This window comes from Nannospalax galili, unplaced genomic scaffold, assembly GCF_000622305.1.
Source record: "Nannospalax galili isolate Female #2095 unplaced genomic scaffold, S.galili_v1.0 scaffold218, whole genome shotgun sequence".
In the NCBI taxonomy this organism is placed as follows: Eukaryota; Metazoa; Chordata; class Mammalia; order Rodentia; family Spalacidae; genus Nannospalax; species Nannospalax galili.
The window spans coordinates 3834534-3849995 of NW_008343207.1; the positions used below are offsets into that span (position 1 = coordinate 3834534).

Consider the following 15462-nt stretch of genomic DNA (forward strand, 5'->3'; position numbering starts at 1 on the left):
CATGTACATTTTGGGACAGATGCTTTTTAAAATGTTTTTATGCCAAAAATCCGTCATTGTGAATTCAGAACCGTGTCAGATGTCCCAAGTGGATGTGTGTGGGATTTGAATTATTTAGAGATGTGAGCAGGGAAACTCTGCAGGCTGGGGCCTCAGAGTGTGGCTATACTTGAGAGGGAGTGGAAGGTTGGGTGTGACCCCTGTGTAAACCCCAAGCTGTGGCACCTTCCAGAACCATGGAAGAACAGGGCTAGCTCTCAGTAGCTGCAGGGAGCTTCGATGTAACATATTTGCAAAAAGGACTTTTTACTTTTTTTATGGGTAAAATTATAGTCAGGAAAACTGAAAGGGCTTGAAGTTTAAATGCTTCTTGAAGGGCATTTTTGGAAACCCAAAAAGGCATTCAGCAGCTGTGGTGGCAAAAAGTTTGTTTGGAGGGCTGAACACATTTTTGTATTAGGTCAGCTGCTCAGAGTGGGTTTCGGAGATCAGCTGAACTAATTCTCTTTGTAAAATGGCAAAAACTGCTGGGCGTGGTAGCGCACACCTTTAATCCCAACACTTGGGAGGCAGAGGCAGGTGGATCTCTGTGAGTTCAAGGCCAGCCTGGTCTACATAGTGAGTTCAAGGGCAGCTGGGGCTACAGGGAGACCCTGTCTCAAAAAGACCAAAAAAAAAAAGGCAAAAACTTTGGGGTGAAACCGTACACTTTCATGTACATTACATGGCTTACGACTCAACAGATATTCTAACTAGACTGAACTCTAGAGAAGTTCAGGAGTTCCAAAGAGCTTCTGGGATCTGTGTCAGAGCTTCCGCCATGCGATCCGGAGAGCCAGGAGAGTCGACGAAGTCTCTGCCTGTATATTAGCAGCTTTGCTTGCTTATTACGTGTATTCTAGAGACTGCTAAGGTTTTTTTCGTCTTAAATACTAGCTAGTCGATGTAGTCAGTGAAACACCAGTTTCCTGTGGGCCACTTGAGAAATACTGTCACTCAGCTAAGACACAAATGGCTGTCCTTACGATCAAAGCTTTAGTAGGATCCATATGGTGACACTGATCAGGACACTGTTTTAGAGACATGCTGAAACCCAGAGCACTTCTTGGGGCATAAGGCAGAAGGCTTTTTCCTTTTTCTTTTCTTTTCTTTTCTTTTCTTTTCTTTTCTTTTCTTTACCAAGTGTCATATCAATAGATATCCAGTGCCCTAAACTGTCAAGTGTTTCCAGTTTTCTTGAACACATCTCCCTACAGAAGCTCTCCCTGTTGATTCTTTGTGTCCATCTTGTGACTGAATACTGTCACCACTCAATAGTGGCATGCCAGGGAACACAGTCTTCCTTCCTTCCTTCCTTCCTTCCTTCCTTCCTTCCTTCCTTTCCTTCTTTCTTTCTTTCTTTCTTTCTTTTTCTTTTTTTTTTAAGTCAGAAGCCTAGAGAACAAATGTGGATCTTTTTGACTTCCAACCAGTATTGGAAGTTTGGTTGAGGTTTTGGAGTGACTACCCAGGGCCACAGGGGGATTTCAGACTCTATTTCCTAGTGCTTTGGGAGGGTCTGATTGAAATCAATATGTCATGTCAGTAACAGGGCTCAGAAGACTGTGTTCTGGTAGTTTCTATCTACCGAGCCCCTGTACAGGGTCTTCCTACAGAGGCAGAAGCAAAGCCTGTCCCCTCTGCATAGCCATTTGCAGAGCCCAGGTGTTCTTGGCTTCCATGGGTTTTCTTAAGCTCTTGACCATAGTTTAGCCAGATTTTTCTTGCTGTCACATAAGTGATTAGAACTAGGGCATGCTTGTTCCAGAAGACTCCAATCTGGGGAGGGGCTTCTCACCTGCTTGCATTGTCTGTGATCAAGTACTTCCTCTTGCCCTCCCTCTTTTAAATTTATGGATTAATACAGTAGCTCTACCCCTTCTGGCAACAGATGGGGTTTAGCTAGTTTGCAATAAGCACTTTGTGGTGGTTAAAGCCAACAAGTCTTTAGGCTCAGTCCCAGCCTGTCTGTGGACTCCAGCCTGGCCGAGTTGCCTGTCCAAGGAGGGCAGGCAGCATGCCAAGCCTTGCAGAACAATTGTGTTTACATGACCCTACTGGGCATTGCCATTTCTCCCTACCATGGAACTTTCAATCCAAGATGTCTTACATAGATTGCCAATGATTGGGCAGCACCCAGCAGGTGACCGGGCAGGTGGGGTTGGGAGGTCCACATCAGTAACTTTTTTTTTTTTCTTAAACAAAGAAACACCAAAGAAAGCTGTGGGAAGGAAGACCCCCCCCATGTAAAGTATAAGCAGGCCCCACTGTAACTAGAGCATTAGAGCACACAGTTCTCAAAAGCTGGCTCTGTCAGAAAAGGAAGAAGTTGTCATGAGCAGCTTTTCTATGTGGGCGAATAGGATGCCTACAATTTATTCTGTTGCTGGTTCATCCGTGGACTAATATGTAAGCAATCTTGGCCTGCACCTATGCCCTTGAAGGAAGCACAAGTCCCACCTTTCTTTTTTCTTTCTCTGTCTTTTCCACCTCCCCTGAACATCACACAGTCTACCAGTGGTCCCCAGATACCTTACAGGGCAGGGCCTCCTGTTGGCACTTGGGGCTACAGAGGCCACCTCTCCTCTGGACTAGCCTTTCTATGGGACAGAGCTTCTATCCCCAAACCTTTCTGGAATTAGAACACCTGTTCAGGTTGACACCAATTTAGGCCTGTTGCTCTCACCCATCTTGCAGAGAGGGAACTATGTTATTATAGCAGAACCAGAACCTCCACTTCCTCCCAAGGTGCCAGGGAGGCTTGTTGGTCTCCGTCTTCCCTCCAGCTTTGTGGGCTGAGTTGTGTGGGAGCTTGGACTTTTCTATCTTATGATCGATGCCCAATGCTTGTTTCATTCCTGATCCTTTCTACTATGCATTTTCCTTTTATCAGGTGTACAAAGTTAAATACTGTGTATTTATCACTTACAATTACATGAACTTAAGAGAAATGATAAGCCTTTGGTTGTTTTTCCACAGATGATTAAGCTTCTCTGTAAACTTGAAATAAACAGACAGCAAATGGTGCAAAGCTCAGGCCTCCTGAGGGTTCTTCGGTCAGTAGCTGTTTCTTTGTGCTGTTTTTCCTTATGTTGGTGTTCTTTCCTTAGGCTGACAACATGCCAGATGTTCAAGTCAAGGCTAATGCAACTGTTAGATCCTTGATATAGGCATGTCCTAGGGTGTTGCTGCTCTGTGTGGTTCTGAGCCTAGTCCTCAGAAACAGGGCAAAATACATACACATGGGCCCCATGCACACAGCTCCCAGTGAGCCACCCAAAGGTTAAAGCGTGAAGGTAAAGACAGATTCAGGGAGGCTGGACAGGTGAGCAGCTAGGAGGGGTTTTGATCATAGGAGACCTGTCCTGTGGGTTGGGCATTCTTCTGGCTTTGAACTTCACTTTTCTGTTACTAGGAGACAGCAGGTGAAATCTGAGATTCCCATTCCATGCTGCAGAAATATGGGCTGTTGTTGGGTGTGGTGGTATATGTCTGTAATGCCAACACTTGCAAGTCAGGGAGATTACAAGTTCAAGAATAGCCTGGCCTACATAGTGAGACTATCTAAATAAAGGAAGGAAAGAAATACAGGTTTGTAAGAATGAGGAGAAGGTGCTTCTGTTCAAAAACTCCACTGAGAATCTGAGGATGGTGAGAAGCCATTCCCCAGGGTGCATCACTGTGGAGGTCTTTAGGGGCTTCAGGGAAACACAGAAACGCATCCATGCGTGCAAGGGTGAAGACTCTCACTTAAGAGGCAGCACTAGGCTGTACCAATGAGTAGGATGCAGACAAATGCGACATGACTCAGGTAAGTAAGCAATGCCCTTAAATCTCCCTCAGTCCCCTGGTCCATTGATCCTTAGCCTGCAGGATAGTGAACAAATTATTTGTCTTAGTGTATATATGCTGCTATAATGGGCCTGAGACTGCCTACTTTAAAAAGAGCAAACATGCCAGGCATGGTGGCGCACACCTTTAATCCCAGCACTTGGGAGGCAGAGGCAGGCGGATCTCTGAGTTCAAGGCCAGCCTGGTCTACATAGTAAGTTCCAGGACACCTGGGGCTACAGAGAGACCCTGTCCCCCCCAAAAAGAGACAAAAATAAATAAGTAAATAAATAAATAAGAGCAAACATTTCTCAGAGTTCTACAGGCTGGGAAGTTCAAGATGGTGTCCAGAACATGGAAGGGCCACAAAGCAGTGAATGCCCTTTGTCAAGCCTTTTTTTTTAGGCACTTAAATCCCATTCATGGAGGCAGAGCCCTTGTGACTCAGTCCCCTCCCAGAGGCCCCATCTCCCCATCCTGTTGCATTGGATGCAAGCTGCAAGCTGGAAATTTCTAAATCATGAATTTGGGGGGACACATTTCAACCATGTCTCTGTTCTAAAATTTCCAACTCCATTTGATCTGTATGTTGAAGCGAATGCTTCACAAAGATCTGCCTTCCTCTGCCTCTGCCCTCTGTTCTAAAATTTCCAACTCCATTTGATCTGTATGTTGAAGCGAATGCTTCACAAAGATCTGCCTTCCTCTGCCTCTGCCTCCCAAGTGCTGGGATTAAAGGCGTGCGCCACCACACCTGGCTTTAAAAGTTTTAAAAATTGCAATTATAAATGTATGGTGTGTGTGTGAAGATCAGAAGACAACTTTTGGCAGTCATTTCTCTCCTTCTACCTCATGGGTTCCAGGGTCCAAACTCAGGTAGTCAGGCTTTGTGGCAAGCACCTTTAAAAGACCTGCTAAGCCATCTTGCTGGCCCACTGAGTACTTTTTTTAAGGAGACCACCCAAACCAGAGCTTTACTGAAACCATTTCATAAACCTTATTTTGTCCCCCAAAGCAAGAAAAGCCTAGGTTGGTCATTTATCTGGCAGAAGCAGAGCACTTCTATCACATCGCCCCGCTTAGTACTTGGGAATGAATTGACTCCTGGCAAAGAGGAGGGGCAAGCTGCTTTTCCCAATATAAAATTAAGTCACTGTGAAGTTGTGAAGCTGCAAGCTGGGAATAGAGCTTAGATTTGCATTTGTACCTGTAGCAAGATAGGTGCTGGTGGTCTCACATCCAGCTCAAAGCTTGGGAAGCCCTTGGGGAAGGGAAAGGATGAGCCAGTTCCTTGAAATTGTGATACCTATAGAGTAGTAGTCATTTTATATAAGAACATCACGGGCTAGAGAGGTGGCTCAAAGGTTAAGTGTGCTTGCTGCTCTTGCAGAGGACCTGAGTTCAGGTCCCAGCACCCGCATTAGATAGCTCACAACCATCTATAACACCAGCTCCAGAGGACTTGATACTCTCTTCTAACTTCTGTGGGTCTGAGTGTGCATTCAGGGACACACATACACACACACACACAGCCCAGTAGTGAAATACGTCTTTAAAAAACTCCCATTAGCACAGATGAGAAACTACTACAGAAAAAGTATGCACACACCATAGGAACACAACCTAATGAAGACTGAAGTTTGGGTTTGTAGGAGGTTAAAGTAGGTTAAAAAAAAAATTGCCAAAGTTCCAGAAGCACAGTCTGGGAATGAGTGGTAGAGCTCACACACGCACAAAGCTTTTTATCAGAAACAAACTTCCTGAGACCTCTCTAGGTACAATGAGCTGGATCACAATAGAATTTACCAATGGAAGGTATCAGTCAAATATTGACAGAGGGAGGTTCTCCAAAAGATTATTCAGGGATGGTAGAAGGGTCTTAGTGCAGGAATTGAGTACATTGTGGCCCAGGACAGGACAGGTGGCATATGTGGGCACTCCAGGAGGAAGAGGCCAGGAGAAACTTTGAAACGAAAAAGCAGAAGTACTTGCACGGCAAAACACAAGTTCTTGGGTCATGGGCTTATCAGAAGCTGTGATGTCTACAGGCTGTGGCTAGGACAATAGTGCTTCATGGAAGCACTGGCTAAGGTTGTGACTAGGACTGTCTATTCCTGGAAATGGCCATCACTACAAGATTGTGCTTAGGCACAACTTACTATGAGGCAGATACATGTGAGGACATCCCCCACCCCTTCCTGGCTTCCTATTTTGTGGTCCATTTGGATGTTGACAACATTCATAAAGGGGAGGAGGACTCTAGCACACATAAAGACAGCACAAACAAGGATTTTAAAAAATCATTTGTTTTAATATTTGGTCCTCAATCATTTCAACACCTTCCAACTCTGTCTTGTCATTACAAGGACAAAGTCTCTGGTTATGGGAAAAAGGAGCAGTGTCCCAGACCTGACGATAGCACTTAGGAGGACTTCCTTTATAAGCCTCAGAGGGCTGGGCCTGCTCTGGGGGTCTGGAGACTGGGAGCTTCCAAGGAAAACCAGTCTTGGAGTTGCTGGAGAAGGCACCAGTCCCAAAACCCACAGCAGCGTCTCTGCCCTCAGGCCAGCATCTTATGCTGACATCCCCACATTGTATAAACAACAGGAGGCCCAGCCAACAATCCACCAGGAATCCACTGTGTGCAGAGAACACATGAACTCTACACAAAAAGTGAGAGAAGATTCTAGTTATAGAGCCAAGAGGAATGCCTTGAGTTTGAGGCCAGGCTGAGTTATAGATGAGAGCCTACCTCAAAAGGAAAACAACAAAACAACCCCCAGAAGATGGCTGTAGTGGTACACATCTGTAATCCTAGTACTCTGGAGGCTAAAGAAGAGGATCTTGAGTCTGAGGCCCGTCTGGGCTACAGAGCAAGATCCAGGCTCAAAAACAAAACAATACAAGAACTACTAGGCAACCCTGAGTATTTGTGAAGACTGAAAGAACCTGGAACTTCCTCTAGGGTGACATAGCAGCCATTTCTCCCATCTCACTGCACTGATGAGGACCGTGGGGAGTCCAGGTGTAGGGTGGGCGTCATTGGTCCCTCTCACCAGCAAGACCCTGCAAAGAAAGATTAGCACATAACTAAACCCAGCAGGTGTGACACCATGCACACCCCCACCACCTTGGGCAGGTGGGAGCCAGGTGGTATTCCTGAAGACTTTTATGGTCCTTAACAACAGAGAGGACTCACAGTGCTTCTGGAGGAAGGTCTCAGGGTATGGTACAGAATCCTTGCTATGTAAGATGAATTTAAGTATCGTGAATGTAGATACTGGCATACTATCCATTATCATAATCAAGGTGTCCCTAATTAAAACAAAGATGAGCTGGGTGTGGTGGTGCATGCCTTGGGAGGTAGAGGCCAGTGTAGTCTACATAGAGAGTTCCAGGACAGCTGGAGCTACATAGTAAGACCCTGTCTCAAAAACAAAAAAGCTGAAGAAAAGAAGTAAATACTAGAACATTTGGTCTAGAGGTGGAATAGACACTGGGTAGCAGGTAACTGCCTGGGTGACGAGCTGAAAGGTACCACAATTGTGCCAGCCTTTGTAGAAGACTTTGCCCAGGTTCTTCACTGGGATAAGAGACTCGAGGTGCTCGGACTTCCAGGAGCACAGGCAGTGCCTACCTGTTCGTAGTCTTCCACATACTTGTATTTCTTGTCCCGGTAATAGTATCTTTTCTTCATGCAGTAGAGAACTATGATGTCACACAGAACTGTTGCCTGAATTTAGCACAGGATGAGACAGAATGAGCCAGGATGCTTTTAGATCCTGTTATTTTGTATAAAGCCCTTCCTTTGAAACCTAAAATCTACTGGGAAGGAAAGGTGCCTCCATCTTCCTGGATAATACTGGACTTCAAAGGGCTTGGTCTTGGAGAAGGGATGTGTAGAGGTCAGGGGGAAGTAGTCTGAGCATCTAGTCTAGAGACAAGTCTAAGGTTTTGGAGAAGGGTGCCGACTGATAAATCCTCACTAAGCTGCTTATTATGGAGAAAGGCCCAGTCCCAGTGAGAGGAGAACAACTTCAGCCGCTTACCACCCCCAGCAGTGCCAAGCCAGAGCCAATATTGATCATGGTAGGGATGACGTCAAACTTCCCAGCCTACATAAGACAGGAGGAGGTGAGACCAAGGAGGAGTGGGAGGCCCCCTGTGTTGGTGGGGTGCAGGCGAGAGCCAACCTTTCCAAACACGATGATGTCAAAGCGGATGCCATATGCCTTGATGAGCGTGCGCTGCTCGTTGCCAGTGAGGTCCTTATAGTACTTGGCAAACCTGGGGGCAAGGAGTGTGGGTTAGGGGACAAGGACAGATCTTGGGTTTAGGGAGAAGGTTGTTAGAATAGGACTCAAGTTCCTGGCATAGCTGGCTCTAGCTAACAAGTTGCTCTGCTAGCTCAACAGATACCAAGCACCTCAGGCCAACCTCCCTTGGAGGAGCACAGGGCAACTCCTCTATCATCACCATGTCCCACAGAATGGTGGAAGCCTGACTCTTACTCTGAATGGCCTTTCTGATAACTGCTAAGCCACCTGCTTCTCTTGAGGGGACCCTGGCAAGAACTTGGCCAGTCAGCAACAATCTCTAGAACTATATTACAAGATGAGGGCTCTGAGCCAGCCACAGAACTTGCAGCATTAGCCCCATCAGCATCAGCATCGGCTAGCTCCTGGTAGGATGCCCCAGGCTTCACTGGTTCTTCCTGTTCACCATCAGATTTTTTTCTTTTTCTTTTTCTTTTTTTTTCCTGGTCTTTTTGAGACAGGGTCTCCCTGTAGCTCCAGCTGTCCTGGAACTCATTATGTAGACCAGGCTGGCCTTGAACTCACAGAGATCCGCCTGCCTCTGCCTCCCGAGTGCTGGGATTAAAGGTGTGCGCCACCACAACCAGCTCAGATTTTCTTTTTAAATGGCTGGGTTGAGAGACAAAACAATTTTATACTACTCACTCACCAAACTATAGAATTCAAGCCAGATATGGTGGAAGACACTTGTAATCCCGGCACTCTAGCAGCTGAGGCAGGAGGATCATTATGAGTTGAAGCCAGCCTGGGCTACAGAGTGAGTTCAAGACCAGCTGGAGCAACATAATGAGACCTTAAAAGAAGTGTGAAGCTGGTGCTGGCTGAGGCCAGGGACTGGGTGTACTGACGGCTCCAGCAACTTCTCTTAGCTCTAGGGTTCCAAACCAAGCTTGAGGTATCCATGGTGGTCTCTATAGAACCCTCAGCTGGAAGAGATGTTGCCAAACAAATAACTCCCAGGGGAAAGTTCAAATACCTGAAAGCCAGATAGTTCCCAAGGGTATCAGATCTGCTCTCTTACAACCCCCGGTTGATACCACATGTCACCACTAGAGGGAGTCAAGGGCAACAAAAGACCCACTCAGGCGCCCCTACTATTAAGAAATGCTGCAAAGAGCACTTAGAAGCACAACATGCTACTTGGAGGAAATAGCAAAGATGCCCCTGGGTCTTTCACCAGATCTCCAGGTATCCTGGACTTTATTAAGCTATTACATCCTCTTCTCCAAGTTCTTGTCTACTCGGGACCTACAAGTGTGAGATCTGGAAATAAGACCTTACAGATTTAATAAGATGAAGTCATACTGGATTAAGGTGGGCCCTAAAACTAACATGTACTTTTTTATCATGTAAATTTTAAAAATTTATTTTTATGCGTATGATTGTTTTGCCTGCATGTATGTAAGTGCACATGTGTGCAATGCCCATGGAGGCCAGAAGAAGGTGTCAAATCTCCTGGAACTGGAGTTAAGGACAGGTAATAGCCACTATGTGGGTGCTGGGAACCAAACCTGGGTTTGAGCCATCTCTCTAGTCCCATGCCTAGTATACTTTTAAGATCAGGAAAAGCAGCTGGGCATGGTGATACATGCCTGTGATCCCAGTGCTTGGGGGGTGGAGGCAGGAGGATCAGGAGTTCAGGATCATTCTTAGCTATATAGTGAAGAAGAGAAGAGGTCATGAAGAGGGGAGAAAACCACATAAACACAGAGGCAGAGACCCGGGTGACACATCTACAAGCCAAGGATTGCTGTTGGCCACTAAACACTTGAAGAGGCAAAGAAGGATCCTGCCTTGGAACCTGCCATGCAGACACCTTGATTTTAGACTTCTGGCTTCAGAACTATGAAGGAATAGAATGCTGTTGCTTTAAGCCATTCAGTTTTATTTGTTACTATCGCCCAGGGAAGCTGATACACCAAGGTTTGCAGCAGGAAAATATAAGCGGAGATTTGGGGGTTTTGTTTTGTCTTTTTGAGACAAGGTCTCCTTGTAGCCCCAGCTGTCCTGGAACTCACTCTGTAGACCAGGCTGGCCTCGGACTCCCAAGTGCTGGGATCAAAGGTGTACGCCACCACACAGGGCTGTTTTGTTTTGTTTTTGAGACAGGATCTCGCTATGTAGTTCAGGGTTGCCTCAAACTTGTGCTCCTCCTGCCTCAGCCCCCCAAGTTCTGGGATTATAGGTGCATACCCGTCTTAAGCATAATTCTTTTCAGAACCTAAGGCCTAGAGATTCTGGGGCAGGCTCAACTATTCAGAAACCAGTTCCTGGCTAGGTCCCATTGGCCTCTGGACAGAGGGTTAGTCATTTGTTCCCCATAACTGAGCAAGGCCAAGGCTGATCTTCGGAAGCCTAAGCTGCCAGCTTCTCTTAGCTGCCCTGCAAACCTCAACATGTTTCTTACAGCATGAAAGAGCAAAGAGAGATTTTAAGGGCCAGGATGCCACAGGAGCAAGGCCCTGCTTGGAATATTCTGCCCAGTACCTGGCCTTCCTGCTTTGGATTGTTGATTCCAGCCTGTCCTGGAGGTACTGGTCTTTGGGGGAAATGGATAACCCCATAGGTATGTACTATCACCCTCCCAACACATGACTAACAGGTCCCAAGCTCACACATACCTGAAATTATAGCCAGGAGATACATTGTGTTCGAGGTCCCGGGTGTCAAGGCGCCGGAAGGAATACCTAGGCAGGCAGAGGGAGGCGGTTCTGTCCAGGTTGCAGTCCCAGTTGATCTGGATGCCCATGATTCCTCCCTGTGGGGTAGGGGGAGCAGTGGAGATATAGCAAGGCATTCATCAGTGCCTGCTCAGGTCCATCTGGGGCCAGGATGGTGTGAGAAAAGCTGGGTGAACACCTACCTCGACTGCCATGTCCTGGAAGCTGTGCCCTGCATCCTCTACAATTTTGCCAAGACGGAATATGGGGCAGAAAGGATCTGTTTGAGCATCATAAATGCATGATTTGAGATAGGAGGTGGTGATGTTGGGGAGGATATTCCTCCTAAAGTCAGGGAGGAAGTAGAATGTCAAAGCCAGGAAGACCTCAGGAAACTGCCAGAAGTTCCTCTAAGAGCTTGTGAGCTTGCACACCTGGCCACCACTTACTTGCTGAAATTAAATTTTGGATACCAGATGTTGTTCTTCACCAAGAGAGTAAAGTTTTCTGCAGCCTTTAAAAAAGCAGGCCTGGAAAAAAAATTGTAATGTTAGTACTAAAAATACACATACACACATATGCATCTATTCACATGGCTATGTAATATTTCCAATACACGGTTTACTTTGTCAAGAAGAAAGTGAAACATGGGCCTGGTAAGATGGCTCAGGAGCATAAAGGTGCTGGCCAAGCATGCCTGCCGAACTGAGTTTGATTCTCAGGACCTATGTGGTAGAAGGAGAGAACCTGTCTTTAAACGTTGCCTCTGACCTCCATACATATATGTGCATGCTAATAAAAAAAAATTCTTCATAAAACAAAGTGAAGCATCTCTGGCATTCTCTGCTCTCTTCTGTATAAACACTAGGTCATGGAAAGTGTTGAAACTGGCCTTCTGGGATGGTTCTCTGGAAAGGCAGGACCTCTTGCCCAAGTATTGGGCCATGGAGAACCTGACCATTTGCTAATGAGAGTACTGGTTGTGGCCTCACAGAAATTATTCCCTGGCATCTACTGGTCTCACGTTTGCCTTTCAGGTGTTGTTGGGGAACAAATGCCCCACAGATCTGGTTTTAAGCACAGGTGAGTTCACCAGTACACTGCATCCTGCCAGCTGGCCTGCTACCTTCTCAGAGGTGCCCCATCAGCTCTGGGCTGACAACACAAGTTGAGTCTGTCCCCAAGGGAACTCATTTTTTTTTAATTTATTATTTTTATGTGTATGCATGTATTGCCTGCATGTAGGTAAGTGCACCCGTGTCGTGCAATGCTCACAGAGGTCAGAAGAGGCTGTCGGATCCCTTGGGACTGGAGTTACAGACAGTTGTTAGCTGCCATGTGGGTGATGGGATTCGAACCCAGGTCTTCTGCAAGAACAACCAGTATTCTTAACCACTAAGCCATCTCTCCAGCCCAGGAACTCATTTCTTTTGTGGAACTGCAGGGCTGCCTTTCTTTGAAGGAGGCCTCCCCTGGGTCAGATAGGAACTTTGAAGTTATAAATGGAATCACCAGTCTTCCCAACCCTGCTTCAGGAGCAAGGCCACTGAGGGCCATATGTGGAGGTCCATGGGCTGAGTCCATCACCCCTGCTGCCAAGCATCAATCAGGCTCAAAGTCCCCATTCCACATCAAGGAGAGATTAAAACAGAGGAGGTTTTCATCCTTTTTTTCCCCTTTGGAAGCTATGCCTCCCCAACTCCCAGCCTGTATTGAGTGGGACTGATGGCAGCTAGTTCCAGAGGTGGCTATATGACCTGAGTCCAATCTGAGAAGCAAAGACCATCCCCTAGCCATGGCTGTGGGTTGAGGGACATTCCAATGGCATGATGATGGACATGGAGGGAGAGTTAGCACAGCTGCCTCCTGGAACTCCTAGAATCCTCTAATGAAGCTGACATGAGGAAGGCAGAGGCATAGGGAAGCTGATATTCTGAGTTCCAGACTTAGCCTTACTTGGTCTTTTTTGTTAGCTATGTGGATGTGTATATGTTTGCATATGTGCATGGTACTTAAAACACTAAAATCCAGGTGTGGGAGGCATGTGCTTATAATCTAATACTTCTAGAAGCTGAGGCAGAAGAATCAAGAGTTCAAGGCTGGCACATGCCTTTAATACAAGTACTACTCGGGAGGCAGAGGCAAGCAGATCTCTGTGAGAGTGAGGCTAGCTTGGTCCATATCTCAAGTTCCAGGCCAGCTGGGGTTACAGGGAGATCCTGTCTCAAAAAAAAAAAAAGGAAAAAAAAAAAAAGAGGACTGGGCTGGCAACATGGCTCAGTGAGTAAAGGAGCTTAAATTCCACCTCTGGGTTCTACAAGGTAGAAGGAGAAAGAAGAAGTGAACTTACTTGGGCTACATAATGAGACTCTATCAAAAAATACAAGATCAAAAAACCCATTGATAACTTTTCTGTTGGTTACTTGCAAATGAGAGAGTTTTAGCACACAGCAGTTACCTGTATACCCTTATCTCAATGACAAACCCTGTCACCCTCTTGCCACAGTCACGACTATGTAGTTGACACTCTCCCAAGGTAGAATGACTCCATTCACACCAGGAATGCATGAACAGTCTCTCCTTTTCTATGACCTCCCTCCAAGGCTGAGAACCTGGGGTAGGACTCACGTTGGCACACCAGCGTCGTCCTCCACTGGGCACCATGCTGCCACCTCACAGGTATGCACAGACTCATTGAATGACACACATTTTCCAGTCTCCACTCCTACAGAGAAAGGATGGGCCCAGGTCCATAGGGGTCTCCAATCTTCCACCTTTGTGAGGTGCAGTGAGAGACCCTATAGGATCCTGGGTAGCCAATCTTTAGTTAAGCCCAATTCTGATATCTAGATGGTGTCCAGAAGTGGAAGTGGAACCAGAAGGCTGTCTCAGAGCTGCCTGCATCTCTGCCAAAGTGATACCAAGTCAGAAGGGGGCAAGGTTTGGGCTGTCTGGGGCTCCCACAATACAGGCAAATGCTGAGTAGGTCCCTGGGTTCTGCCTTTACACCAAGCTCTCCTAGGTTCATACAGTATTGAGAGTTGGGGAAATTTTCCTTCTCTGGTGCCGGACTGGAACCCAAGATAAATTTGTGGTTTACCATTGAGCTATATCCCAGGCTGAGGGGAATTTTTTCTCTCTCATAGTGACTGATTTCTCTATCACAGATGTTCCACAGGGGTTGTGGTCTCATAGGAAGCCACATTCCCCAGGCCCAGCATCTGCTGAGGAGTCCTGGCTGCTCACTCATACCATTGCTGTGGGTGCTTGTGGAGCCAGGAATGCAGTCAGAGTCTGAATTACAGATGGTGGTCTTATCAGGAATCTGGAAAAATGAATGAAAACAGGCTCCTGTGGTCTAGCCCCACATCCAGTTTGTCAAGGGTAGAGAGGTGGGTGTGAAGCAGACACCTACCTCTGCACAGGTGCTCTGTGTCTGGTTCATAGTGATAATCATATTAGTCATGATGAAGAGGGAGTTTTCCTCCTGCAGAGAGGAGAGAGTCCTGTTGAGTTCCCTCAGAGGAGGTGAGCAGGGTCATAAAGCCAGAGTCTGCCTTTGAACTCCTGATCCTCCTGCCTCAATCTCCTGATTGCTGGAATTACGGACATGGACCACTAAACCTTTTCAGAAGTTTTCTTAATAGAACAATTTAAAAAACACCCATCTATGGTCTCCTCCTGTTCACATCCATGAGGGTTTATAACCTCTTATAAAATGAGGAGTTAAAATAGCAATGGAAACAAATACATGCACACAAATGTTGCTAACAGCAGGAAGGTGGGAAGCAAATCAGGTGTCTAGAGATAAATGGATAAACCAGATGTGGTCTATCCATGCAAAGGAATGGCATTTGCTTGTAAAAAGATACATGCTGCTACATGAAGGAACCCCCCAAAACATGCTAAATGAATCAGGCACAGTTGCACATGCCTATATTAGCACGTTGGAGGTGGAAGGAGGAAGATCTGGAGTTCAAGGATAGCTCCAGATACACAGTGACCTGGAGGCCGGCCTATGGTACATAGGCTCCTGACTCAAAGGAAAAAGAAAACAACTAAATGAAAGAAGGCCTGGAGGTGGAGCTCTGTGGTATGCACTTGCCTAGTATGTGCAAGGCCCTAGGTTTGATTCCCAGCACTGAGCCCCCTGAAAACAAACAACAAAAAGAAGTCATATATAATTTGATACAATTGATATGAAATTTCCAGAAGAGATAAGTCCATAGAGACAAAATAACTCTTTCAAGGGGCTTGGGTGGAGATAACTTCATTTCTTTCGGAAGGTGATGAAAATGTTCTAGAACAAAACAGGATGGTTGTACAACTTTATAATCCTTCATTGAAAAGTGTTTTTTGCTGTGTACTCATTTAAAATTGTTGGTGCTGGAGAGATAGCTCAGAGGTTAAGAGCCCTTGTTGCTCTTCCAGAGGACCTGAGTTTGAATCCCAGCACCCATATCAAGTGGCTCACAACTGCATGTAGCCCCAGTTCCAAGGGATCTGACACCCTCTTGGGCACCTGCACTCATAGAGACACACATACATACACATAAATTTTTTTTTAGCCTGCCTTCCTTCCTTCCTTCCTTCCTTCCTTCCTTCCTTCCTTCCTT

The 15462-nt window shown here is 46.3% G+C and overlaps 1 protein-coding gene across 2 annotated transcripts in view; it reads right to left on the reverse strand.

Annotated features, from left to right (window-relative positions):
- Nucleotides 1-6158: 6158 nt before the first annotated feature.
- The window catches only part of P2rx4 (purinergic receptor P2X 4), a 19482-nt gene continuing 10178 nt past the window's right edge, over nucleotides 6159-15462 (reverse strand). Inside the window, exons 3-12 of one of the 2 annotated variants that reach the window (XM_008839382.3) lie at nucleotides 14262-14333; nucleotides 14099-14171; nucleotides 13475-13571; nucleotides 11296-11376; nucleotides 11050-11191; nucleotides 10808-10944; nucleotides 8064-8157; nucleotides 7920-7985; nucleotides 7508-7603; nucleotides 6159-6936 (exon numbers count right to left, since the gene is read on the reverse strand). In XM_008839382.3, the coding sequence (XP_008837604.1) occupies nucleotides 6910-6936; nucleotides 7508-7603; nucleotides 7920-7985; nucleotides 8064-8157; nucleotides 10808-10944; nucleotides 11050-11191; nucleotides 11296-11376; nucleotides 13475-13571; nucleotides 14099-14171; nucleotides 14262-14333 (885 nt within the window). In that variant the 3' untranslated portion in view covers nucleotides 6159-6909. The remainder of the gene's footprint in view (nucleotides 6937-7507; nucleotides 7604-7919; nucleotides 7986-8063; nucleotides 8158-10807; nucleotides 10945-11049; nucleotides 11192-11295; nucleotides 11377-13474; nucleotides 13572-14098; nucleotides 14172-14261; nucleotides 14334-15462) is intronic. The other variant, XM_029566601.1, reaches the window with a different exon arrangement.